Below are 25,721 nucleotides of genomic sequence, written 5' to 3'. Positions count from 1 at the left end.
GCGTTCGATGGTTTTCACCAGTTCTCGCCTTCAGTAGCAATTCGCGGAAAAAGCACTCTAATCTCTCGGCGAGTGTTGCAGGCTCGAGGAACTCTTCGAGTCGAGACAAACCACGTTCCACTTCCGCGAGTCGTGAATAAGGGAAACACCGATACCTAACAGCTTATTTGCAAAACTATGGAGTATATGCTGTAACAGGTTGTTACCTGCTTCTCGAGAGAATCGTTGCTTCCTTGACAAGAGAATAGGAAATGAGGGATTATCTGGCGTCTAAAGCTACTTTGGAAACTGGGAATTCCAAGACTGAGTAGAAGAATAAATTAAATTTGAATTTGAATGGCGACCCAAGATGAGAGAGACTCAGGGGACTTTCGATTATTTTATTGAGAAATGAGGAATACTGAATAGAATAGCTGACCCAAGTGATCCACCAGCTATACTAATTCTGGACGACTGAAGCAACTGTCAGATAAAATCAATTTCTAATTTCTTTCGCGGATATTTAGAAATTACAGCCGAGGCTCGACAAAAAATTTAATTCGCTGCTTTCCAATTTATCTCATAAACTCGTGAACACCCACATCAGATTCATCAAGCCTCTCATTAACTATAGGGACACTGCAGATAGCAATAATTCACTGAGCTCTCTCGAAGCCTCTCAAAAACATCAGAAGCAGCATCTCCTTGCGAAATACTTCGTCGAGTCTTCAGTGAATTAAACCCTCGTTGAGGAAATAATATCTACTCTATCATATAATAAGCAGTACCTGCAGCCTCTGCCTTCCACGCACCATCGAGGTATCTTGAAGGAGTCCCGAGGTGCTGGCAAGGTATCGATTATAAACGATAAGCCCGACGAGCTCGATCGAGGAGGACTCGCTTGGTTGATCGTAAACGAGCGACTTCCATTTTTCTCCGACTCACTGGTCGATGGCAAACTCCGAGCGGCGCAATCGTCCGATGTAATGAGAGCGTCGGACGCGTTGCAAAATATGTAGACGATCGCGGCAAACGGTTGGTAGATTTATGTTTTCTGTGAGGCAACGTTCGCTGAGAGGCGAGATCGAAAACTCGAACGTGGAGGCTGGAAACGGGAGCGTGTCGAAACTGTGGCGTTATTAAAATTATTACCTCCTCGGGATCCTCTGCGCTGGAAAATGCTAGATTCGTGGATTCACCGAAGCGCCTTCGATAAACACAGATAGGATGAGGGGAGAGGTGATAAAGATTAAGTCCACTGCATCCTGCTGGCGATACTAATTGCGTTTATCTTAGCAAGATGGTATAATGACTCATATTGGCAGAGTGGCACGGTGTTACTTGAATCCATAGGGGATAATATTCGCTGTTATTAAAGGCATCCTTGACTGAAACCTAGGAATCTTATATAGGAACTGCGTTAAGGTAAACTAATATGAGAGCGTAATGGATCCGCGTGCCTTCGTGATTTCCAGGGAAAAGGAGGCGGTTAAGTGTCACGTAACTTTTTAGACCTTCATTCTAGGTGACCAGGTTTGCTTTAAGAGACTCTATACTGCAATCTTACGAGTATAGTGATATAATAGAATTAATCAAACTATTTTAGTCAGCGATTTTGAATGAAATATCTTCTGAGCCATTTCTAAACTCAGAAATATATTATGATCACAAAGGGTGAATTGAAAATCCGGTTTGGATGATTCAGTGAAAAAAGAAGATAGTACGATCTTCTAAACGCCTACGAAGCCTGAATCGGCAGCAGCAGCTTTTTTTCTAATTGAGATTCTCTAAACTGGGTTATTGACTCTAGATGAACAGTGGTCCAATGGACGTCATCATGTAAAGAAAAAGAATGAAGTTGCCTAGAACAGGATCCACAAGAATCCTTGATGTGACCATTCAGTGACCACAAAGTTTAATCGCCACAATTCACAAATCGAGGAAATATTCTCCCAGTCCACTCATAATCCAATTCCCCAAGTGTCATCTTCTTCAAGCTGCACAAGGAGAAGCTATGGAATTCGCGATCGCTGCCTTGTGCCATATATCTTTTTATGATCGAGTCGTTCATTAGACACGCGACAGATTTTACCCTGGAGTATCGATAACGAGGAAACGTAGCCCAAGGTGTCGATTAACATAGCGCTTCTGAGATGATCCTCGACTTGCGCGTCGCTAATGCAACCAATTGACGGAATATCTTGACGAATATCTCCGGTTGACATCGAATTCTAGCCGAGTCACTGGCTTCCAAACGAACACGGAACAAACAAAAAGGCTGAAGAGGCCTCTTCAGCCACTTCAACGTCCAAAATTCTACGCTCAAAGCCATTAATAGCCAGAAGAAAGCAATACCTAAACGAGAGGAGCAAAGAACGATGAACCGATGTGTTATACAGATAACCACGATCAGATAACGCTTCCTGACTACTGTAATTATGCCCGAGGCAGTCGGAGGATTCATTTTTATTCAATCAGCGGAGTTAGAAGCAACATAGATATTTAAGGTGACATTTTTGGCGACTATTTTTGGCTGGCTCCCTCTCTTTTACTCCTCCAAGCGTGAGAAGAGAAGACAGAGGGTAGAATGGTTTGAATATTCCGGACACGGGTCAGGAATAATAATTGCGAGGGAAAAAGCCCAAGTTTCAGAGTGTCGCGTTACGGTGGGGCACAGGTGCGGCGCTTCGAGGCTGACCAGTGTATTGAATTCCACAAAAATTTTTAACGACGCCTCTCTTTGAGCGTCGCCCAGGCCATTCTCTCCTCCTCGGTCCCGTTCTCTCTCTGTGCCTCCTCTCAGCAAAAATTTCGAGATATACCGGCTCGGCAACGAATACCTGTCACTGGCGACACCGCGCGCTGTCAGGTATCGAGATTCAGTTGTGAAACTTCGGCTCCTGGGCCGATTCGTTGCCGTTCTCCACCATTGTCTAGGATCTATTGCGCCATATGTGGGCCGTGTCGCTTTTTAATACCTCGCGGCTTTCATTAACTCCTCGACCGAATTTAGCTGTTGTGAATATTGGATGAGGTCAGGAATAGATTCCTTGTTGGCAACTAGTCGCGAGCTCATGACGAATATATACGCTATTCTACAAGGTACCAATTTGATCGAAATCGGTCTCATTCGAAACCTTATACTGCCTTTATCTAATGAAAGTGCTTATAAATTGAGAGCATATACCAAGCCTGTTGAGACATCAAAGAGATAAGTTTCAGATAAAGTTAGGATATGTACGATGGACTCATCAACTTGGCATCGAAACGCTACCATGTCTTCTGATACCAAATCTCTCGTGACAGTAAAAAAGTCACAGTAGAAAAGTCCCCGATCGAAGGACCTTCCTCCCGATCTGCGTCATCGATCGATCACGCGGCTGAAATTGTTCCCCAGGCGGGTATCTCGATCGAGGAACACTCAGCTGGTCCCGGAAGATCTGGGCCCGATCGGCAAAAATGCCGTCGCAAGGCTGCTTCCATGTTATTTTCTGAATCGACCACACCCGGGACAGGATGCATAAATCGTGGTCGAGTCTCGGCCGCGGCTCCATTAGGGGCCCTCTGATACCTTCGATCTGGAGCACGGGGGCCAGGTGAAAAAGCGTGCTCGCGGGGACGAAAAAGAAGGCAGAGACCTCGGTGGACCTTGGGCGGCGGCCAGCGGCGAAGGTAGGCCACCGCGGTGCGAAACGCTGCTGATTTACGTGCGAAAATGGCCAATTAACTGGCGTAATCGGCATGTACGCACGTGTACGTGGGCCCCGGGCCCGCTGGGGACCTCCAGTGTCAAAGTCGCGGAAATGCCCGATCGCGGCTCGCTCGCGCTTGGCCCTGAACACGCCTCGCGGCCGTGCACCTCGGCGGCGGGGACCGTGCTTCACGAACCGAGGAAACGCGCCGATGACGGAGACGACAACGAAACGCGCGGGGCCCCGACGCAAAAAATAACGTGGAACGTAACGAACGGCCACGGCGGAATTCGAGAGTACCGATGTTGTGCAACGAGCAAACCGGAATGTCCAGAGACAGGCGCCCCCCGATGCACGCCGAAATTCTTCCTTCGAGAAGTCCCACCGCTTGGGACCCTCCCTCTCCTCGAGATCTACGCAATCACTGCTCTCGGAGATTCGGTGTGAAGGATGGAGGATAGGCAGTGCCGCGAAATCATGACGCGTGTAAGAATACAGAAGCTTTGCTTCTTTTTCACTTGCTTTTCCGATTTTCTTCTAGTTTCATATGCGAGGGAAAGGGCCTGAGACTACTTTGCACTCAATTTTTGATCAGAAAAACCTCTGTGTTATGTCTTCAATTATATCATCTGAATTTTTGAGTGCTCCATGAGGATTTCAATAAAAATCTAACTAAACTTTGATGGAAATATCGTCAAAAATGATCGTTCGAATCTTCCTGACTCATATATGGGTCATAGGACTGTGGACATGTTAATATTCTTTAAGAAACTTCGGTAATTTCTGAATACTTGATCTCTGCTGGTACTGTGATTAATATTTGTAGCAGATGAAAATGGACCTAGATTCGCTCTCATCTAGCCAGACTGTCCCTGAGAACGAACACGCTTTTCTCGAGAGACACCCAAACGCATTGCATTCAGTGCATCATAGCTGGTGAAACACAGCCACGGCTACCCGCAGATGGGACCGCCGCTAGAACAATGAGAAGTTGCGACACGCTTTCGAAAACCCAGGGATTGGTATGCAAAGTTTGTTTATGACGCGAGCATGCAGAGAAAAGAACTGAGAATACAATGCTGATTAGTTAACGCACAAAACCAATGGAATTTCCGCCGCTGGGCTGTTAATTAACCCCCTCAGCGTGTCAAATAAACTAGTATGCGTTGTGGACATCTACTAATAATACAATTTGAGAGAGGCACACTTGCTTCCTTGGAATTGTTCTTTCACTTCATGTGATCCTCAGATCTGAGAATTCAAACTCAAATAGTTAATCCGAAGAGTGATCTTATAAACGAGTTCCTTACATTCCCTAAGTTCACAATTCACATACATGTTTCCAGAAACTGAAACACAAATTTAAAGACATTTTGTACATCTAAAAATTAAAAAATTTCAATTAGACTGTGCTGAGGAAATAGCATGGGAATCCCTGACCCTAACTACATATGATAAGGGCTAATACCAACCGACCCATGAAGTGTCACGGAACTCCAAAGACGAAGGAGGGATGGTTGGTCCCTCAGCTTAAAAATACACCGTTTTAAGTGGCCACTTACTCTGCTTATTGGTCAATCGCGCGGTCGCGGCCTGGCGAGGGAACAGATGAAACAGAGATACCGTAACTACATGTAGAGTAATGTTCCACGGCGACAGATAAACGACACGCGGTTGCAGGTGGAGGACATGCGGGCGAGGCGGAGAAGTGTAATCGGCGCGACATTATCGCTTATGCAATCAAAGCTTCACGTCGATTTACGTTGGTTTCAGATCGAGGCGACGCCGGCTACGACGGCGGTAGCGGCCAGTCCGCTTTCCTGGCACATCCCAAGGCCGTCCTTGGTCGGACGAAGCGAGAGGGACAGTGAAAATGGTAGCTGGGCTCATCATCTACACCCGAATTCGCCCTCGCGAGGATCCACGTCGTCGCAAGGCTCTACCGCCAGCACACACGTAAGCCAATCGTTAGGGCAGACGAGAACGATGAACAGTTGCGAGGGGATAAAGTTCATTAGGGAATAGACAGGTCACAGAGACATGACTGGGACACTGAGCGACTCTTTTGCGGTCGGGAGTTTCCAGAAGTAGAGATAGATGAGGTTTGGGTAGAAAGTTTCAATAGAAAGTGAGAATGATTGATTCGGAAATTTATGGGAGGATGCACTTGAGGAAATAAGAGAGTTTTCAGGTCTCTATAAATGAATTCACTTTGATACAAAAACTTTTTGAATCTCAGGTTTCTGAGAGTAACCTCCCTGACTGACTGGTCCAAGGATTGATTCTTTTCTGTATACATGTACGCTCATAAGATTTAGGACAACTGAGTTTCAGGTGCGCGGGCGGATGAACTTCAGAAAAAGCCTTCTAACACTATCCGTAACTACTGAGGGAACTATTAATCCCAGAACTGGACTTCCTACTCGCGTACTTCTGAACATACGGGTTACAAGACCAACTTCAGTACACTATGGACAAAAACTGAACAAGTACTACAGATCACCTCACAGTGTAAGACAAAAATTACTGTACTGACTGGATTTCAAATCTAAGTGAGACTTCTAACAATAAATAAGAACAGTTTAAGACTGCAGCCTTACTAAAGGAAGACAGAATCTTCCAAGACTATACCAGACTCAAAACTAGTCAGAGACCTGGACGAGACACCAGCTAAAGCCTAGCTAGATTCGCCACAGTCAATCAATTCATGAATATTCATCGATCGGGGAAGATCAAAGGCGTTTCAGCTCAATGAATGTCATAACGGTGGTGTGTTACAGAGTGCCGCGTCGGGCACGTTGCTATTGACAGCCGCGAATTTGGCCAACCTGGCTGCCATTCATCCGCCCACGGTGACGGCGCCGAAACAGACGGACACCGCCTCGGTGGCGAGCAGCACCCACTTCACTGTCGTGAACGGTTTGGGCAGACCGACGACCGTCTACAGGAAGTCCTGCTGCGCGAGACACCAGCTCACAGTGCTCGTCTGCACGATGAGCTTTCTATTCATGGTCGGCCTGCTTCTCGGGATCCTCTACATGGAAAGTGAGTAGCCTAGGCCAGTCCTATCTAACTGGATCTTTCTTTCAGAAGGTCCCAGGTGTAACACTGACGGAGGGTAGCAATCTGAGGACCTTATCATCCCGACACTGAAACTAAAGTATTTTTCAAGTGAATTCTTCAACTATTTTTATTGCTACATATAAACGAAACCTCTTATGAAACTGGACCATTGATCTATTATTGTTATTTGCATGATTTCAGTGAGAATTCGCGATAAGTACCACTAGACCGAAGCAGCTTAGCAGTTAGGTAATCCTGGATGATTGTTTGGACGTTCGTGAAAGGGATCGAGACGGAGGATTGCGAAATGAAGGAAGCTTAGGAAGAAGAATGTCCTGTCGTCCTGGATCGACCGATTTAATTCGTATCTCCGGATTTACATGTATATTCTCACTTAGAACGTTAGGTCAACTCATTTGGACGTTCTCGATATAGAGATAAAGTTACAAAGGCTGTATTGCACCGTGTTCGACGTGCCGTACGTGAGAACTCAGTAATTACACAAGTGTAATGAACTAGGTTTTAGTGTAAGCGCGGATAGATTAGCTCAACGTGATCCTAACTCGTTGGAGCGATCGAGCATTCTACTTAGAGGACTGACGGGTCCTCTGGATTCGACGAGTATTGTAGAACCTCTATTTTTCCTTCTTTTTTCTCTATTAAGATAGACCACGCGGTTAATGGATGGAAAACGATTCGCTTTAGGCTGGTAGGTCGAGTCTGCGACTCGAGTAGATAGGAAGGGCAAACAATAGGATTGTGACGCGTTTCAGAAAGGAATTTTATCGTCGCTTAACGAATTTCGTAAGTCACAGACTAGCACTTCTACGACTAACGTTGACGGACAGTTCGGAGCAATCGACGAGGGAGTAAGATAAGCGGAGCTGTTAATTTAGGGGTCGTTATTTAATTGTTACTAACAAACGCCTGGAATCGAAGCCTGCATTTCCGTTCGGGGTGTCTGTCCAGGGAATGTAAGGAAAAGCAATGAGGAGCGGTCGCGTCGATCGCTTCTCGCAACTGTGATATTACTTGCGTATTAATTAATCGTCGATTCAACAAGAAACTGTCGAACCACGAGAAAAATTAAACGATTGTTTTATTTCACCTGTCCCCCTCATCTTCCCAGTACAAATGAAAGCATAAATGTCTGACGAGCAATATTTTAATTGCTATAATTCTAAATTATTATGCAAATCTTTGCTGAACATATTTATAAAGTGTAAAATAGACGAGCTGTTATTTTCATTAAATGAGATCTAAATTGAATTATATCCATAGTTCAAAAAATTATTCTATCGTATATAGAACACGTAATTTTTCGCAAAATAAAAAATACTCTACTTTGCAAACACAAATTGGAGACCTCTAATTTTTTTCGCAATGAATGAAATACAGAATTTTATTTGAAAATAAAAAAATGTATTAAAAACCTATCACTATATTTCTATGTACTACATAAACTAAAGCTTGCAAACTTGTTCTCATGCGAAAAAGCAATGCTACTCACCTCCAAGTCCTGCAGCGTCTGTGTCCATCTGTAGTTTGGTAGGTCTGCACCATTTCCACTGTTAGGCCTGAGTTTATCTTTCTCTTTCTCATCCTCTTCCTCATCCTCCTCACTCTCTTTCTTCTCATTATCATTATTATCACCACTGGGTCCAGGTATTGCTGATGATTCTTTGCCTGCTTTCTGAAAGAGAAGGAATAAAAAGAAATGATACAAATCAGAAATTATATATCAAACAAAAAGTAGAAGCAAGTATACATACTTTGTTATCTATTTCCTCTTGTAATTTAGCAGCCTGTTCATCAGTCAGCTCGACAATTTTTGATGTGCTATTTATCTTTTCCTCTTCTACTCTCTCTTCTCTCTTCTTCTTCTCTAATCTTTCTTTACGGCGTCTCTCTTGCTCAGCACGTTCAGCTTTCTCACTATTAGCTTTAGCAACAGCAGTCGATTCATGTTTCTTGAATTTACTCATGACAAGCTGAAAATCAAAATGGTGATGACCAAATTGATTAAAAGATGAATAGCGAAAATATGATATCGTTAAAAAAACATTCAATACAATGCACTAGAAGCAATTACCTTTTCTGCAGCTCCCTCACCTCCTCCTGTATAAAAATCAGTTTTCCTCGCCAGGAAGCTGAAGATGGTGTCCAGCAACTGTAAAATATAAGAGGTTTCACTTGTAATACTCGATTCGGTTTGAATCGGAAACTGTTTATGAATGTTAAAGTTAACCTAAACCGGCAGTGAAAGAGCAACTTACTGCTTGTACACCGCCTTCGTGTTGCTGAGCCATTGCCAGCAGCATGCCATCGAATTTCTCCTCGTTTTTCGACATTGTTGAATGAATTTTATTGAACAACTACTACGAAACACCAAGTAATTCCCGTCAAATGTTTCACAATGACGTTAAAAAGCAGCGCACTTTGTTGCTGTACCACGTTTCCATTACGAAACGTCTCGAATTATCGACCAAACGGTCTCCTCAAATGGTACATGTGGTGCCCTCTAACGAGAACAGCTATCATTAGTTTTTAACTAACTTTTTGGTCAGTTGTTTTTAACTTACTTTTCATCAATAAAAGAGGGGAAACAGTAGGAAAGGGCAGAGTACAAATAAAAAAGGGGCAACGGAAAAAATAAATTAAAAATTTGAAAACTGTCAAGTGGTCAAGGATGACCAATGGTCAAGGATGACCAGTGGTCAAGGATGGCCACTAGTCCACGATGACCAGTAGTCCACGATGACCAGTGGCCACCTGCTCACCGGCCAGGGTGGTTCGAGGTCCAGGAGTCTCCCCACTGGATCCTCAGGAGGGTCTGCACCCGCTGGAGGACCCGCGATGAGTAAGAGACTCATGCTCCTGCAGGGGTACTTATACCCCTTTGGGGAAGAAGGGAAACCAATCAGGAAAGTTCTTCGGATAGTTCAAATTTCGAGGTTGATCTTACAAACATTATTTTGCGAAAAATTGATATTTTCTATAAAATAATAATTTCAGTAACAATTTCTGGTACACACATTGTTAATAACAATCACACACAGTTTACACATGTGCAAATTATTGATATTTATAAGTATTAGTAACTGAATGTGAAAATTATTAACTTTTCATACATTCTTCGTTCGATTAATCTCGCTAGTTCAAAGATTCCCCCTCTTCTGGTCGGGGGACATAAATACCCTTGGAGGGCGACGAATTTCTCACTCGCTCCGGGGCCTCCGGAGGGTGAGGATCGTCCTGGCGATCCTCTGGAGGAACTCGGTGGGCTCTGGACTACCCCTTGGATACTGGACTACACCCTGGACATTGGTGGGTTGGGTTTGCGAGGCAATATCTAATGAAAAGGATAGTTTAATGAGACACCTTATATATTGGGTGGTATAGTAGAAATATTTTCTTGTTCACTGGCATTACCAACACCAGTCAGTAATGAAAACACAACGTGGTTCTTTCATCCACCGATGGTTACACTTGGATCAAGGAAGTCGGTAAAATGATATGCCTGCGCACTAGATGTCTCTGGCTACTTCTGTTTGAATGTAAGTTTTTTAAACTGTGTACAGTGTACATACATTGCTAGTAAATATTTAATTTTCTTCATTAAGTGTCTTCATATAATGAGTGAAAGTCTGTTAAAGACAAAAAAAGCTTTCTTCGACGTATATTTATTAAACTCAGTTCAGAAATTCGGGTTTTGTTGAAAGAAACAACTCTGTTTTGCATTATAAATCGTAATCTAATAATAAATTATAGATACATGCTTGCATATTACAACTATAGATACAAAAGATGACAGGCTGTATGGAAATATAGTCCATCGCGGACGGGCGCGATTAATATAACATTCTGCATTTCTCCTTTTATCACTTTCCCGTACGGCACTGGCACAGAACGTTCACACACGAATTTATATTTCCCTGTATTGCCACTGATCTACAAACTGCCAAAAAAATCTTCATACATTGACTTACCATTTATCCCAATGGCGTAAACAATTTTTATCAAAAAATAAGACTGATTACCTATTAATTTATCAAACGATCGATCACGCAAAATCTCCAACTGTTCGACAGAAATACATTCTACCCTTGCTTGAGCAAAATTCAATTATAATAAATGAACAAAATCAATAACCGAATGAAAGAATGCTTGTGCCATTTTAATTTTGCTGAAGTGGGAGAAGAACGAGCATTCCTTCGCTTGATTTAAACGCGGCATAAGAATGATTGATGATCTCGATTCTACTGAAAAAGTCACAGAGGCAGCGCGAAACGGTGGCTGGCGTTAAGTAGCGCGGTATGAATGGATCGTCAGGCCGATCTGGCCGCTTTTGGGCGCCACATGGATCTCGTCTATGAAATAACTGAGCGAAGTAAATCGAGGTGAAGGGTCCCGCAAAGCGGATAACGGTACATTATACTCATCGGAATTCATGGTACGGTCCATTCGTACCGCGACTGCACGTCCATCCTGTTTGTCGGTACGATTCCGACGCGAGCTTCTAGAGTCCGGTTCTGGGAAGCATAAGAGGGCCAGTCGCATGTCCCGCGATTCAACCCACTCTGGCGAGTAAACCAGCGCGTTCCTCTCATCCTTCCCTGCTCGTGCTGCCAGCGAGTCATTTGACCGCGACCAGTGGACCAAAATCACGCTCTAAAATCGGTTTACTACCAAGAAAAAAAAAATGGATCTGTAGTCTCTGACGAAAAGCTCTATTATACGCAATTTCAAGAAATTTTATTGTGAAGATTTCTATTAGAAGAAATAATTAAACGGCTTTTATCTAGCGAACGATTGAGTTTGATGGTCGATAATAATTGATGCCCGCGTTAATGGCCAGCAAAGGCACTGAAAGAGGAACGGATGAAATACGAGAACGAACAGGCTTCCCAGCAGAACGTTTCCGGTTGGTTGCGACGCGGTCAAGGAAAATGATATAACTTTACGATGCCTCTGGAAAGAATAACTGGCAGATGCTTCGCAGCAGAACGCTGTTACGGGGCAGTCTGTAGCACCTGCTCGAAACCGGCTCGCGGCTGGGTCTAGTGAACTCGATCGAATTCCGAGACCGGATTCCGCGAAACGACCGCCGCGCTGCTCCGATTCGTTTTTTCGCATTCGAATAACTTCTTTCGACAGTCTTTTACGACCAGCTCGAGAGAATCGACTGCTACGAACGCATATTTATTCCACATTTCATCTTCAAACTGTGCCTCCTTCCACGACGTCTAACAGTTTGCAGATCAGAGGGTCTACGACCTAACAACTACCGTTGCACGACATCTCGCGTAGTTAGCGACGTTTACGGATGGTAGAAGCGTCCTTATCGCGACACCAAATGGTCCATGCGTTGAAGTCGCCGAGAACATCGCGAGGATCGAGATCGCGAACGAACGGTCCCGGACTTTTACTGGAGAGACAGGTTTCTCTGGAAACCGTGACAATACCTTGGACAGACCAGGCAAGGTGATCGGTCCACGGTAAAAGTGCCTCCTCCTCGCGGCCTGTGGAAGGAGAGAAACGGCTCGCGGAAAAAATCGTCCATTTTCTAGATTTCTCCCGAGAAATCATTTTCTAGCAACATCGATACTGGTCCAAGCGCTCGAACTAGCTCCATCAAAGAGGTTACTAGGTCCCTCGGCGAGGTTGTTCGAGCTTGGGGGGTCATCTTCCATCGATTCATCGTCGCGGCAGCTTTCGAGCGATCCTCCTGTCTCGAGGATGTTGACGCGTGCTGTCCGCCGCTTGGGTTCGACGAACGTTTAAAAGCTTGGAACGGATGGGGCCTCCGACAAGGCGCCCGCCGAATTCCTCGGTTTGCACACGCAACCGCTCTCCACGAGAACGTAATCTTGCCCAGTCAAGGTCACTGGTCCCAGAGGGATCACCAGAAACAAGTACGGCACGTATGTCTGCGTGCACTCGCCATGGACGACGTCGCACTCCTTCGATCTGGAACAACGTGGCAAAGTTTCTACTATGATTCATCGATTCTATTTTGATTCAGGATCTACGATTCCCACCCACGTCGAGCAAACGCCGAGGCGAAAAATATTTGAGAAGTAGACTCGGTCATGTAAAAGTTGGGAACTCGTTTGGCCCACTGCGCCACATTCGATACGCAAGGAATTTCGATTTGAATTCACGTCGAGCGTGCTCGCCGATCGCGATACGACGTGCTAAGAAAGTAACAGTGGATAACGATCGAAACTTGCTTTAGACGTGACTGAGAAGCAACAGGAAGAATATTGGGCCATGCTTAGGGAAATAAGACCGGAATTTGGAAAAATTGTACGTGGGTCAAGTACTTACTCGCAGACTTCGAAGACAACCTGCTGTAAGAGGTCAGGGAACTTCTGCACGATCGTCACTGGTTGACCGCTGGTTAAGCTGACCCCGTACATGGGTGCTGTGGTATTGTACCTTGTTTTGCATAATCTGGCTGGGGAACCGCAAGTTTCTTTCGGCGAAAATCCTCGTCCTGGAAAGACACGATTTTTTTATGCTTAGGAGAAAAGGAGGAAGCTTAAAAGTAAGGTCTGCTAAGAATTCTTAAAAAATAAGGCCATTCGAGTGACTACTTCTTCTTCTAAAAATTCATATCGTATCAGATCAGAGATTCTGAATGGGTCATCAGTGCATTCCCATTAAAATCAGTGTATTTTATCGAAAGCTACCAAATTGCCCCAGTTATCAGCGCGCAGAGGATCCTGATCACGATCAAAGAGAATCAGGTGACTCGCTCACAAGACTTGGCGCCCTTTCTTCGGAATTCCATCGGCTCGTACGTTCGAAACGATGAGTGGGTCGCTGGTATCCCGTTATGAGCAGAACGACCGATAACTGTATTGGCCGGATAACACGGTGCCTTATTACCGTCCTGTTGCACCAGTCAGCCATTATCCAAAGGACGGAGTAATCGATGCTGGTGGAACGAGCGTTCTCGGGGGAAAGGCTAATGCATTTTTCCGTGCACCCGCGGACGACGGGTCATAATGGATCTCACGCTGAGAATTTCAAAGGAATCTTTCGACGGATGGTATATGCGCAGCGGGTGTTGTGCTCGGTTGGAACCAGGTTTTCGTGTCATAAGGACAGCTGCATAATTCAAGGCTGCAGAGTGCCGGTACATCGAGCAACCGGTCGCTCCGATTTTGCTGCATTTTCGAGTTCACACTGGGGTAGAAAACTTAACGAGGTTACAGGTGGTAATAAAGAAGCTTTAATCTAGTTCTATCCTTCATGACCAGCATCGTCTAATTAATACGTTATCCAATATTCTGTAAGGGAATAAAATACCACGTTGCGTGAGAGCACTTTCCATGGCAAAATTAAGAAGCGTTTCTTTCAAGCAAGAACTCAACCGCTCTCAACTGTGTCTGCATAGATTAGCCTAGGGAAAAGAAAGACTCCAAGATCGTCTCAGTAACATTCAAGTGCTCATAGAATGAGAACGCGTTTGTTCTTATAGCTGGAACAACGGTATCACGAAGAAACATTCACACGGGCAGCGACAGAATCAGCTTCCTATGAAAGCGTATACAACAGAGATGGGAGCATGAGAGCAAACTGTTTGTATATAGCAGGGTACAGACAATAACCTCGTAAAGCGCACGCGAGCTTATTCGCCAGGTAGTGCCTCGAAGGGCTGACCACGATGATTATAAATTAATGCACGCCAACACGATTGCCCGCCAGTTGCGTGTTACTGCGATTAACTGTGGCAGCGAGTATGCAGATAAGTTATTATATAAGATTACGTTTTGAGACACGATCCAGCGAGTAGGATAAATAAATTACGAAGGTTCGAAGAGGATGTAGGTTATAGCCGACTGTAATTATTCGTGGTTCAGATAACCGGCTCGACTGCTGTTGCGCTTGGAACAAGAGGGACAAGTTCGCCTTCCGCGTGCTTCTAAGCGAACTACGTCTCGATCCGTTAAACTGTCCTCCGATCGAGTAGAAACGTCGACGCTTCGGCTGGGTCTTCAAGCGTTTAAAAAGAGAATCTTCAGGAAGCAGGATGTTGAAGTGTTCGACTTACCATTGCGAGAGCTTTCAGCGATCGAGTAGTCTCCCTGAGCCACTTTGTAATTATGTAGGAGTGCCTGTCTCGTTAATTCAGGATCAATCGTTCGAGGCTGATGGGACCTGGCCGTTCGGCTGCTCGCCCACAGGTTCTTGTAGCTCCTGGATATCGCGGCTCTGCGACAGTCGTTAGTTTTGATAACGTTATCGCAAGTGCACTAGGCTCCCAATTCTGTATAGACATTAGAGAAACACTTACGATGGATACTGCATATTATTTGGGCCTATGCAGTCAGCTGGGTCCGTCAGCGCGTCGCCCCACACATACTTCAGACCCATTCCATTCCCCTCGCATTTTTTGGCTCCTTGAACGTGGACACACGTTACGATCACGAGAATCAGACCGAGGTATCTGAACATCTGGAATGACGGCAAAAAATTCAAGCAATTGCTTCGATCCACTAAGGACTACTAAATGTCACATCCAGGATATGCATTAACGAGAAACTAATTATCCGAGCGAGTAACTGCTCATGAATAAAACAATCACCGCTGGCAGTGGACTTAGATTAGAAGGACCCAGATACGAGGAACGCGTCATCACCGAGAACGTGAGAGCATGTCTTGGAACTCGGGTTCGCAGGAGGTCAAGAGCAAAAGTAAATGACACTGAGCTGTGACTCGTCGCGAAAAAATTCGTCGAACCCTCCAGACTCAGCTGCTTTCCTATTCTTTTCCTCTTTTACTCTGTCAGCGGTCCGTAATGGGAGATTGATTACAGCACGATTTCATGGATTTTCATCGACTCCGTCATCGCCACTGACTGGCAAGTTAAACCGTGGAAGGTTCCGTTTCATGGATTGCTAGCACGGAGGAATCTCGACGAGGCGAAGCGAGGAAACTTTTTTCCCTTTCGTGCCTCTCCAACGATGAAGATCCTAGAGTTGGCGCGAGAGAGTGACCGAACAGAGCGATTTTGAATATCAATTAGCCAGGTGTAATTGATATTAATCCATATACAGTGTTTGGGGTTTCTAGGTTGCTAGGTCCACGTAGCTTCCGTTATATTGTCGCCTGGCGAAACGAGTGAAAGCAACGCGACAATATCGCGCTGCAAATTATGAAACTCCTGGTAGCAGAGGTTCGACATTGAAAAGACAAAAAGTGAGGATCCAGCGCGGTGGAAAATTGCAATTCACCGTCTGACGAGTGATCTATCGCGCGTGGGAAAGGAAGAAAATAGTTAATGGGCAGCCCTCAAGGCTGGTCATTGGCCGTGACTGATGTCGCGTATCTACTTCTTCAGGAAGTGCCTGCTGTTCTCAACGCTAAGTCTCGCTGCTGACCTTCCTGAATCGTCGATCCGTCTTAAAACAGAACGTTGAATCGAGTTCCCAAGGAATAATTACTCGGATCGTTGCCTGATTTTCGGTGTCAGAAAATTCTTAGTTAATTAAGAACGCTCCATATAGCTTGGCCTTTCCCAATCTCCTTTCGTCAGGATTTTCGCACGCGATCATCACGTCCATCGAATGGGCTGCAATACGGCGTGTAATTGCCTGCGAGATATCGATCGTACAATAAAGCTGTTAGGATAAATATCTGACAAGGGAAGGGGGAGTTTCGGGGCCGAGTCTCGGGGATTATATAACGGCGATTCAACGATGGAAGACGAGGCCGCACGTGAGAATCACCTGAACTTGAGAGATCGAGGTTTTTTCATGGGTAGCCGCGTTCACGCTAATTTAGGATCAAGAGGAACAATTAGTCGAGCCGCAACTTCTCACATCGTTAGTTCCCTCTTTTCCCAGTAGCTCTAACAAAGTACTGTTAATATGTGAATAAGATGCGAGAACACTTAACGAAATAGTTTCAATAGTTATAAGTACTTTCTTAAGTACTTCCTGGAGCTACAAATGAGATTCTGGGGCAAGAAGTGCGTGAAACTGTTTGAAATGCATAAAGTGAATAAAATGCATAAGACGCATAAAATGATTGCGTGTCGGGAATGGCAAAAAATTTGTAGAAAAATATGGATGAGAAACTGTTCTTCCGGTAGGCAAGCACAGATTTTCTCGTGGACCATGAGCACGTCATGCGGTTGATTCTAACGGTAACGATGAATCGTCCAAAACGTTCTTTCCTCTCGCTTCGGCCATTCTTTATCGAGTATACATTTACTCATCCTTGTCTTCGATAACGGTACAATGATTTCGGTACTTCGTTTCATGAATAAATTATTATAACTGTTGGGTACTTATTATGAATGTGGAATTCCTTTCGTTCGACATGCTTCGCAGAAATGTTCGAGGATCCACTTTCGTTTTATCGTATACGGGCTATGAAAGCTTATTATCGGCCATAAAATAGTAATTACCATGGAGTAGAGAATAGATGTTTTTGAAAAGAATCGATACATAGGAGATTGAAACAATTTTGTAATGGGCCTTTTTGAACGGGATTTCTTAATACGCAGGTTCGCTTTGGATAATAAACCTTTGAAGAATTTCAGTCTGGCTTGCTCGAACTCTGCCACGATAATCACTCTTCAGATGCCCAGTTTTCTTGAACCTGCTTGGAACCTTGCCAGCAGCAATCTCAATTTTCTTCGCCAATCAAAGATTTACTCGATTTCATTCCGCTGAGGCACGTGCTACCATTTCATCAAGGGGTTTAAATTTTATGACAATTATTCTCTCGTTCTTGCATTAGAGTTTCTTCTAGTTTTAATTTAAGAGCAGGTCACAGAAGGCGAATTTAAATTTAAATCTTCCAGTGCCAGTCTCGATTTACTTCAAGATTTAAGTGAGATCAGTTTTCAGGATGGAGATTCTCTAATTTAGATAATGGGATGAAACACGAGGAGTACCAAGGGTTGATTTGGAATTGAAATAATTTGGAAGTTCAGTCAGGAAAATGTTTAAGTAATATTTGTTATAAAGAGGCACGTCACTCACCATGAGGGAATTTGTAGCACAGGTGCGTCTGAATCCTTGTCTCGCTCCGTTCGACGATGCGATCGTCTGCGCGTTACATTAATCGATCGAATCGTTTAGAAGTTAGAGGACAGGATTAAAACGAGGGCACACGAATTTCTTAAACACTGTTCATGTCACTACACCGGATGTCGTGGGGTCGAACACCTCCGTCCTCACAGGTAGATGTCCAGAGGTTGACTGTAGAATCGTAAGTAACCGCTCTCTGTGCTAAGGTAGAGCCGGGAGAAAGAGGGGATGAGACGAGGAATATCGGCCCCTATTCCACCTCGAAACTGTTTTTTCTCTTGTTGGAGAAAAAGCTGAAAGAGGAAACTAAAGAGGGTAACCCGGAACGCTCCCCCTTCCTCTCTTTTTCCACAGGTCTTGTCCTTCGAATCATTCACCGAGTACATTCTTTTCTGCTCGAAGATAGTTCTTCATAAAGTAGAAGCTGTATTCATTTTTTGGGTTACTGCTACAGGGATTAAAAAATTGATACAAATATGAAGATTACATTATCTTTATAGTCGTTCTTCAATGATGACAGTGTAGTACAAAGTATGTGTATTTTTTTTAAATTAACAACGAAGAAATATAATAGTTTTGGGGTGCTTGAACAATTAGTGTAGACCCTCTGAATGTTTTTGTACATGGAATTAAAAGTGACTAAATGTAACTGTTTGTACGTATTATAAAACATTTTTCAAACAGGATCATTTTAGTACACTGTGATTCAATGAATGCAATGGCTTCTGAATCAGTGCGGATTCACAGGTCATTGTATTTTTAAACATTTATTACTAAATAGAAGCAGGAAAATTGATATTAAAACACTTAAGCAGAGGATATATCGGTAAAAAACATTTCTTAACAGGTTCAACCGCGGAAAATGATAATTAGCTAAACGGTACATTTTTTATTCGAGTATCAATGATGGCGGATGGTAAATGATACCTGCTGAATTTCCTAACCATTCTAGGAACGATAAATTCGCGAATTATATTACATATTGCATAGACAACGCTTATTAGTTTATAATACAGTAGCCTTTCGATATCGAAGTAACTTTTTCAAGCTATACTTCTCATATTAAAATAAGTGGTAGTGACATCACGAGACTTTCGATGGACAAGTTCAAATCGCAGTCTTGTAGATACTAAATACAATTAGGACGAGTACATACGTGTAACTCAATGGAATCTTGCCAAACTTCAACAAGTTATCACTTTGAACGAAGATTTCTCTCATCTTATGCCATATATCGACAACTGAATGACAATTGGATTGATGTCGTTCCTTAAAAATTTCTTAATCAATTGTCTTGTCAATGGAAAACTTGCAGGTTCTCGACCCTATCCTTACGATATTTTACTTATCTAAACGTATCGGTTAATAGCTTTAAAACATTTACATATACATTCTACAAGTGCCTCACTCAATCCTCAAACTTAATGGAATTGACGCTAGTATCTATTTGACCGCCGCGGTAGCTACCGCGTTTTTTCTTCGTCTTTTCGTGACGAAAAGATTTGCCCCTTGTATATTTGAGGTCCAGATTTGCTTTCTCGCCCCAAGAGCCACGTGCGCCTCTCTGTTAAAAGAAATCATATTTTTACTTACCACATCAATATTTGTTAAACTAGCTATCCGCTATATCGCTCCCCCTCACCTTTGTACATAGTTTCATCATCAATCATCGAACGTAATTTTTTTATTCTGAGGTGGTGTGCTGTCAAACGATTTTTTTCTATCGAAACCGCCTCTACCTCCTCTACCCCCTCGGAACCCACCACGACCACCCCCTCTTTCACCGTCACCGTTACCCCACGACCTCCTAAATCCATTCGATCTACCCCCTTCGTTGTCATCACCCCTGTCGTTTCCGCCCCACGATTTTCTGTTATCGAATCCACCTCTGCCCCCTCTGCCCCCTCTAAAACCGCCCCGACCTTCTCTATCATAACCACCGCGGCCACCCCTGTCACCACCTCCGCGACCTCCCCTATCACCACCTCCGCGACCTCCCCTATCACCACCGCGACCACCACGGAACCCTCCGCGACCGAAACCACCGCCCCTACCACCACCAAATCCACCCCTTCCTCCATGTTTCTTAAAACCACCCTCTTCTTGATCGTCCTCCTAAAACAAATGAGAAACACAAGTCAATCGCCGTTTTCTATAAACGTATTTCATACACATTAATTTCGGCCCATTTTCTATTTTTTTTATTTTATGTTTTAAGAAGGTTCGGTGAATGCACGGAAACATGGCAAGCTTTTGAAAAACGGCGAGCGACCTGTGCTTTTCGGATGTTTCCAGGCATTTACCTTTGCTTCAAAAGAATTGTTTGCCAATTGTGGGTCCAATTCTACCTCATCGTCCTTTACACGACGAAACGGGGAATTTTTTGGTCGCTAAACACAAAATTTGGTGAATAATAAAAATGTTCTTGAATTAAGATAAGTGCAATGGATATAGCGTAGTACCTTGTCACCATTGAAACTGTTGTTTGCCTTTACAAAGTTGCTGTAATTGTTTTTCTGTGCTTTCGCGGGTGGTTTATCATCGTCCTCTCCTTCTTCTTGCTCTACTTCTTTATGCTTCCTCTTTTCTACTTTGCCTGGTGTCTTTTGCTGCGGTACTTTTGCCGCTTCCTCCTCATCTGAGTCACTCTCGTCTGAATCTGAAGCTTTTTTAGCTGCTGCTTTGGGAGTAGGTTTAGCTATGGGCGCAGATTTTGGTTTTTCGTCCTCCGACGAGTCTGAATCGGAATCTTCGCTGCTGGATGATTTCTTAGCGTTTGCTTTCGCTACTGCCTTTGCGGGTGTAGCCACTGGCGTTTTTACAGGCTTCTGTTCTTCAGATTCATCGGAGTCCTCTGAACTTGACGATTCTTTTTTCTTTGCTGGTGCTTTTGTGACCGTCGGTTTTGCAGCGGGTTTCTCATCTTCGTCAGAATCATCAGAGTCTTCGCTAGATGATTCTTGCTTCTTAGCTGCAGCAGCTTTAGCTGGAGTTGCTACCATAGCAGGAGCAGCTTTCTTAACAGGTTTTTCTTCCTCTTCACTAGTGTCATCTTCCGAAGAAGACTCTTCCTTTTTAGCCGGAGCTTTCTTGACGACTGCCGGTGTTGGGGGAGCTTTTTTAGCTGGTGGTTCTTCATCCTCGCTACTATCGTCGCTCGAGGATGACTCTTTCTTAGCTGGAGCTTTTTTGGTTGCTGCTGGTGTTAGAGGGGCAAGCTTTTTAGCTGGTGGTTCGTCCTCACTACTTTCTTCACTGGAGGATTCTTCCTTTGCAGCTGGCTGTTTTACTGGAGCAGTTTTGGTTGCCTTTCCTGGTTTTGCCTTGTCTTTCTTTTCTGGTACTGGTGTTGCTGCTAGTTTCTTTTTCTCTGGAGCAGCTTTTGGAGCAGGTGCTTTAGCAGGAGCTTCTTCGGACTCATCGGAATCGTCACTAGAAGATTCTTCCTTTGCAGCTTTAGGAGGTGGTGCAACAGGTTTGGCTTTTACTGGAGGTTGAGGTTTTGGTGTCTCTTCCTCTGAAGAGTCGTCAGAGTCTGAGCTTGAGGATGGCTGTGCCTTGGCTGGTGCTTTTGCTACTGCTTTAGGAGGTAACGGCTTCTTCAATATTGGTTTTACAGGACTTTCATCTTCACTTTCACTGCTATCATCACTAGATTCTTTTTTACTAACTGCTGCCTTAGCTTGTGGTGCCGGAGCTGATTTTGCAGCAAGTTTAGTAGCTACATTTGTTTTTGACTCTTCTTCGCTCTCTGAATCAGAATCATCATCGGAAGATTCTTGTTTCTTAGCTGGAGGAACTACTTTAGGTGTAGATACTGCTTTTGGCTGTGCTACTGGCGTATCCTCATCTTCCTCTGAAGAACTATCATCTGAACTTTCTTTTTTCTTCACAGCTGGTGCCTTAGGCAATGTTTTAACAGCAGGTGTAACTTTTGCAACTGTTTTTGGAGCTGGCTTTTCATCTTCGCTTGAACTTTCTTCAGAGGAAGATTCTTTTTGTACTTTAGCTGGCGCAGCATTACTCACAGCTTTGCCATTTACTTGTGGCACCTTCTTTGGTGCTTCATCTTCGCTTTCTGAGCTTGAGTCTGAACTGCTGTCTTTCGCTTGTGCTTTTATATTCAATTTCTTAGGTGATGTCTTTTGGAAATATTGAAATACATCCTGTATCGTCGGTGCTCCCTTGGGTAATGCGGGCTGAAAGAAAAAAACGTAAATGGGTACGATGTTCCTGTGACTTTGGTGAACATGTTAAGATTTATAAGCATATCAAATTTAATGTAGAGGCGACGATATCGATTAATACGCAATTGTTGAGAGACTAAAGATTGCAGCGACTAAATTTAATTGAAGTAAACATTCGAAATATAAAGAATTGAAAGTATTTCGCCCACGTGGTATGACCGAATGGCGGCACTTCTTGCGCCGCATGGACATCGGCACCACGGAATTCGATCGATCATAGTATTTACGTGATATCTTCTGATATCCTTACCGCTTTTGTTTTCTTCTGAAAAACCTTGGCTAGTGACGCGTCTTTTTTCAATAAATAATCGTACACAAGGGCAGAAACACTTAATTCTTCAGCCGATGCCATGATGGACGCGTGTGTCGAGAGCCCGAAAAATTAACCACGATTGGCTCTACCACGTTCCTATGATTTCCGCTTTCATTCGAATGGCGCTGCAGTCGGTCACGAATTACATCGAACCTAGATGCATCTCATGTATCGGCAGTAATTTATTCATGACTTTAAGAACACATTTTAAAAATTCATTTGAATTTGAGATAAGTTTAAGTTCCATTTCTTACTCCATCTAGGCGACTGATGTTATAAGTGAATTATACTTCACCTACAAATTAATTCTTAAATGTAATAGCATGAATAGTGAATATAAATTAAGTTACTATAAGCTTTGAAGTGTCCGCCAGCTGATATTTAGTTTCTCAGACGTCTCAGTAGAGGGTCATCTCATCGTGTTGAAGAACTGATATGTTGAGTTGCTCATCCTAGATTTCACTGAAACTTGTTTGAATTTTCCGAACACCGAGACATTTTCTATTTCCTGATTGGTGAAATATTGGTCGGTAGGCAGTGTATTGGATATTTTAAAAATGGTAAACCGGCTTGGCTGTAACCTCTAAGGAGCTTCGCTTTCAGAAGCCTATTTAGTCTGTAAAGTGTGCTTCGCGGTGATTACCTGAAAATTATGACGGAAACTCAGCAGAAGGCGAAGTGTATTACATTGAAAGGTTCGGCGGAGTTAGTCAAAGAATATCTTCGTAAGTCTATTGCTCATTTAAGATTGTATTTAATACAGCCGCCAATTCCTTGGAATTTTGATGAAACTGCTTACTTTACGATTTGTCATTTTATCGGTTTCAGTTTATGGGGTGAACAGTATTTTATACCAAAGAGGGATTTACCCGCCAGAAACGTTCGAGCCGGCAGAACATTTTGGCTTGTTTGTTTTAATGTCCACTGATGATAAGATAAAAGGATTTTTGGACACTGTACTCGGTCAGATTCAAGAGTGGCTCGTTCAGCGAAAAGTACAAAAAGTAACGCTCGTTATAACGAACGTGAACACCAAAGAGGTTTTGGAGAAGTGGGATTTTAAGGTTGATTATGAAGGTCAAACGAGCAATGGAGTAACTGATAGTATAAACAATGGTCTTCCAGATGTAGGAACAAAAGATGTAAAGAGTATACAAAAGGAGATCCGTGAAGTTATAAGACAGATTACAGGTAACATTTCATTTTATATTTTTAGGTGGTTTCATTACATTGTAAAATTTTACAAAGATTGAGGTTGCTTTTTCTGTATCAGGAACAGTGAGTTTTCTTCCCTTATTGGACTGTTTATGCTCTTTCGACATCTTGACTTACACTGTGCCTGATTGTGGAATCCCAAAGGAGTGGGATGAGACACAGCCGGTTTTTATTGCCAACAGTCAAGAGGTTCAGTTAAGATCTTTTTCTACTTCTATTCATAAAATGGAGACTATAGTTAGTTATAAAAACGTTTAGATTTAAGTATTTTTTGCCATTTCTAGTTGTTGAAATATACATACAAAATCTATGTTAATTTCAACATTTTAGCAATATTTAATATTAAAGACTGTTATTTAAATCTTAGTTTTTACACAAATGATCATGGTGTATCGGTGATCGTATTATTTTTAAGAGTTTGCACATCATTATGGATATTGTTGTCCAAGTTTTATATGAATATATTTTTCGACAGAAGTTGGGTACTTTGGCTTATTCTCCAAAAAGCCTGTGATTCCGATCATTCTCTTCACACTCTATTTCCTTCTGTCTTCATCCTTATATAATCACGCTTCTATGATTCGCCCAGGTTTAAATAGGTTCTACTTAAATTCGTGATTAGGGAAAGGAAAAAATTGACAGGAATCTTGGCAGATTTTATTAAAACATAATTGACTATTACACTTAACACAAGAATTATATTATTTTACTTGGCAAAGCATGAAAGATACGACTAGAATAAAATATTCTTCGCGGTTTAACCGTCGTTATACCAAATCGCAAGTAACTTCGTTAGCGTTTACATAAATGTATCCGAGTGTACAGGCGCTTCAAATTTCTTAAACATCTCGTACGTTTCATTTTCGATGTCGACAGACAGTAACACACGAATCTCGAAACAAACGTTAACTCGATAAACGTAGGATCACGATAAAATCCTTGAGAGCGCGTACACACGTAGACTAGGCATTTCTCGTTAAGAATTCCGCCCATCCTTTCAGTGCGCGGCCTGAAAACGAAACTCCAATATAAATCTCGTGCGTTACGTAAACTAGTTCTCCGTATCTTTTTTTTTTCCTTCCACGCAATGTCGAATAATTGGTACTGGTCGTAACATTTTCGCCTAGGTGTACCTATTGTAACCGACTCTCTTCGAGCCAAGTCGAAGACCATTTTTTTAGGAAACATCAACAGCGGCTTATGCTTCGTTAATAATTGCAGCGTTCGTTTTCCCTTACGACGATTTCGCTATTAGAACTCGTTAACGTACTTCGTGCTGCTAGATTTAGCCTTTACGATCCATAGTGCACTTCGTTTCTCTATTAGGCTATCGTTGAACGTAATCGTTCACTGTCACGCATCGTACAAAACGAATCGTTCGGTCGGCCCTCCGTCTGTCTCTCTCTCTTTCTCTCTTTCTCTCTCTCTCTCTCTCTCACTCTCACTCTCACACCCTTTCTCACATTTTCTCTCAGACTAACGTTACTTAACTTTCGAGAACAAGGCAAGCTTGCTTGCTTCCATGAATCTTCTCGCACAGTTCACGCTCCCGTTCGCGTCCAATGCTTCGAGGGCGGACGGCACGTCCGTAACAATCTCCAACGCGCAAGCTGTACGCTCTTAAACCTCGCCTACATTCTATAGACTTGCATCAGTTTCTCTGGTTAGTTTGCACACTGCAAAAGCTGCTGGAAATACAGTTGAAGTTTATAAACATCACCGATCCAGCTGGTCCGCCGTCGCTGCGTTTCGATTCCTCACGCGACTCTGTCTCGATTCGTTTCAAAATGAATAGGTAACAGCGCCGCGGACCAGAACGAGTCGTGTGTCGCTATAACATTACGCGGTAATTCTTTTGAGTATCGTAAAAATGCGTTCCCTAGTAAAAACATTGAAAAATAAACAACGCGAAACAATATACAATATATTACAGTAGCGCTTAAGTTTTTATATCCGTGACAGGACGATCGATGTTCGACGAATTCTTTAGTCTCCCCTCGATCCTGGCACAGGATAGTCGTTGCGAGGCTGACGTTAACAACAATCGATGCTCTTGTATTCGTAATTAGCTATTCGATCAACCATTGGTACAGCCATCGGTCGTTTGCTCGAATAATCGACACCGTTCGGTTCAGCCCCTTAAATAGTGCAACCTTGTGCA

At 43.3% G+C, this 25,721-nt stretch overlaps 5 protein-coding genes across 9 annotated transcripts in view; 2 read left to right on the top strand and 3 right to left on the bottom strand.

Moving 5' to 3' along the window:
- The window catches only part of LOC143186737 (uncharacterized), a 51,805-nt gene extending 43,797 nt beyond the window's left edge, over positions 1–8,008 (top strand). For 2 of the 3 annotated variants that reach the window (XM_076390470.1, XM_076390469.1), the window contains exons 2-4: positions 5,445–5,627; positions 6,452–6,716; positions 6,936–8,008. In XM_076390470.1, the coding sequence (XP_076246585.1) occupies positions 5,445–5,627; positions 6,452–6,716; positions 6,936–6,961 (474 nt within the window). In that variant the 3' untranslated portion in view covers positions 6,962–8,008. Of the gene's footprint in view, positions 1–5,338; positions 5,628–6,451; positions 6,717–6,935 lie in introns of those variants that run through there. The other variant, XM_076390468.1, reaches the window with a different exon arrangement.
- The window catches only part of Nudc (nuclear distribution C, dynein complex regulator), a 73,735-nt gene extending 64,526 nt beyond the window's left edge, over positions 1–9,209 (bottom strand). The window contains exons 1-4 of the mRNA XM_076390465.1: positions 9,011–9,209; positions 8,827–8,904; positions 8,507–8,725; positions 8,245–8,427 (exon numbers count right to left, since the gene is read on the bottom strand). Coding sequence (XP_076246580.1) covers positions 8,245–8,427; positions 8,507–8,725; positions 8,827–8,904; positions 9,011–9,085 — 555 coding nt within the window. The 5' untranslated portion in view covers positions 9,086–9,209. The remainder of the gene's footprint in view (positions 1–8,244; positions 8,428–8,506; positions 8,726–8,826; positions 8,905–9,010) is intronic.
- Positions 9,210–12,363: 3,154 nt separating this feature from the next.
- On the bottom strand, positions 12,364–17,874 carry LOC143186711 (uncharacterized). Its single transcript, XM_076390428.1, has 5 exons — positions 17,738–17,874; positions 15,040–15,200; positions 14,797–14,957; positions 13,065–13,233; positions 12,364–12,704 (listed from the first exon to the last, which is right to left on the bottom strand). The coding sequence occupies exons 1-5, from the start codon at positions 17,738–17,740 to the stop codon at positions 12,515–12,517; spliced, it is 684 nt and encodes a 227-aa protein (XP_076246543.1). The 5' UTR covers positions 17,741–17,874; the 3' UTR covers positions 12,364–12,514.
- A 388-nt stretch (positions 17,875–18,262) lies between these two features.
- Positions 18,263–22,406, bottom strand: Nopp140 (nucleolar and coiled-body phosphoprotein 1). 3 transcript variants are annotated; one of them, XM_076390422.1, is made up of 5 exons: positions 22,283–22,405; positions 20,248–21,984; positions 20,089–20,175; positions 19,428–19,900; positions 19,215–19,349 (listed from the first exon to the last, which is right to left on the bottom strand). In XM_076390422.1, the coding sequence occupies exons 1-4, from the start codon at positions 22,382–22,384 to the stop codon at positions 19,448–19,450; spliced, it is 2,379 nt and encodes a 792-aa protein (XP_076246537.1). In that variant the 5' UTR covers positions 22,385–22,405; the 3' UTR covers positions 19,215–19,349; positions 19,428–19,447. The 3 variants fall into 3 exon arrangements, with proteins under 3 accessions (XP_076246536.1, XP_076246537.1, XP_076246534.1); XM_076390421.1 differs by lacking the exon at positions 19,428–19,900 and having other exon boundaries at positions 18,263–19,349; positions 22,283–22,406; XM_076390419.1 differs by lacking the exon at positions 20,089–20,175 and having other exon boundaries at positions 22,283–22,406.
- Positions 22,407–22,896: 490 nt separating this feature from the next.
- On the top strand, positions 22,897–24,002 carry Mad2 (mitotic arrest deficient 2). Its single transcript, XM_076390429.1, has 3 exons — positions 22,897–23,070; positions 23,174–23,536; positions 23,619–24,002. The coding sequence occupies exons 1-3, from the start codon at positions 22,998–23,000 to the stop codon at positions 23,816–23,818; spliced, it is 636 nt and encodes a 211-aa protein (XP_076246544.1). The 5' UTR covers positions 22,897–22,997; the 3' UTR covers positions 23,819–24,002.
- The last annotated feature ends 1,719 nt before the right edge of the window (positions 24,003–25,721 follow it).

The sequence above is a fragment of the Calliopsis andreniformis genome, unplaced genomic scaffold (assembly GCF_051401765.1).
Source record: "Calliopsis andreniformis isolate RMS-2024a unplaced genomic scaffold, iyCalAndr_principal scaffold0022, whole genome shotgun sequence".
Classification (NCBI taxonomy): Eukaryota; Metazoa; Arthropoda; class Insecta; order Hymenoptera; family Andrenidae; genus Calliopsis; species Calliopsis andreniformis.
This window is presented reverse-complemented; position numbering and strand designations above follow the sequence as displayed.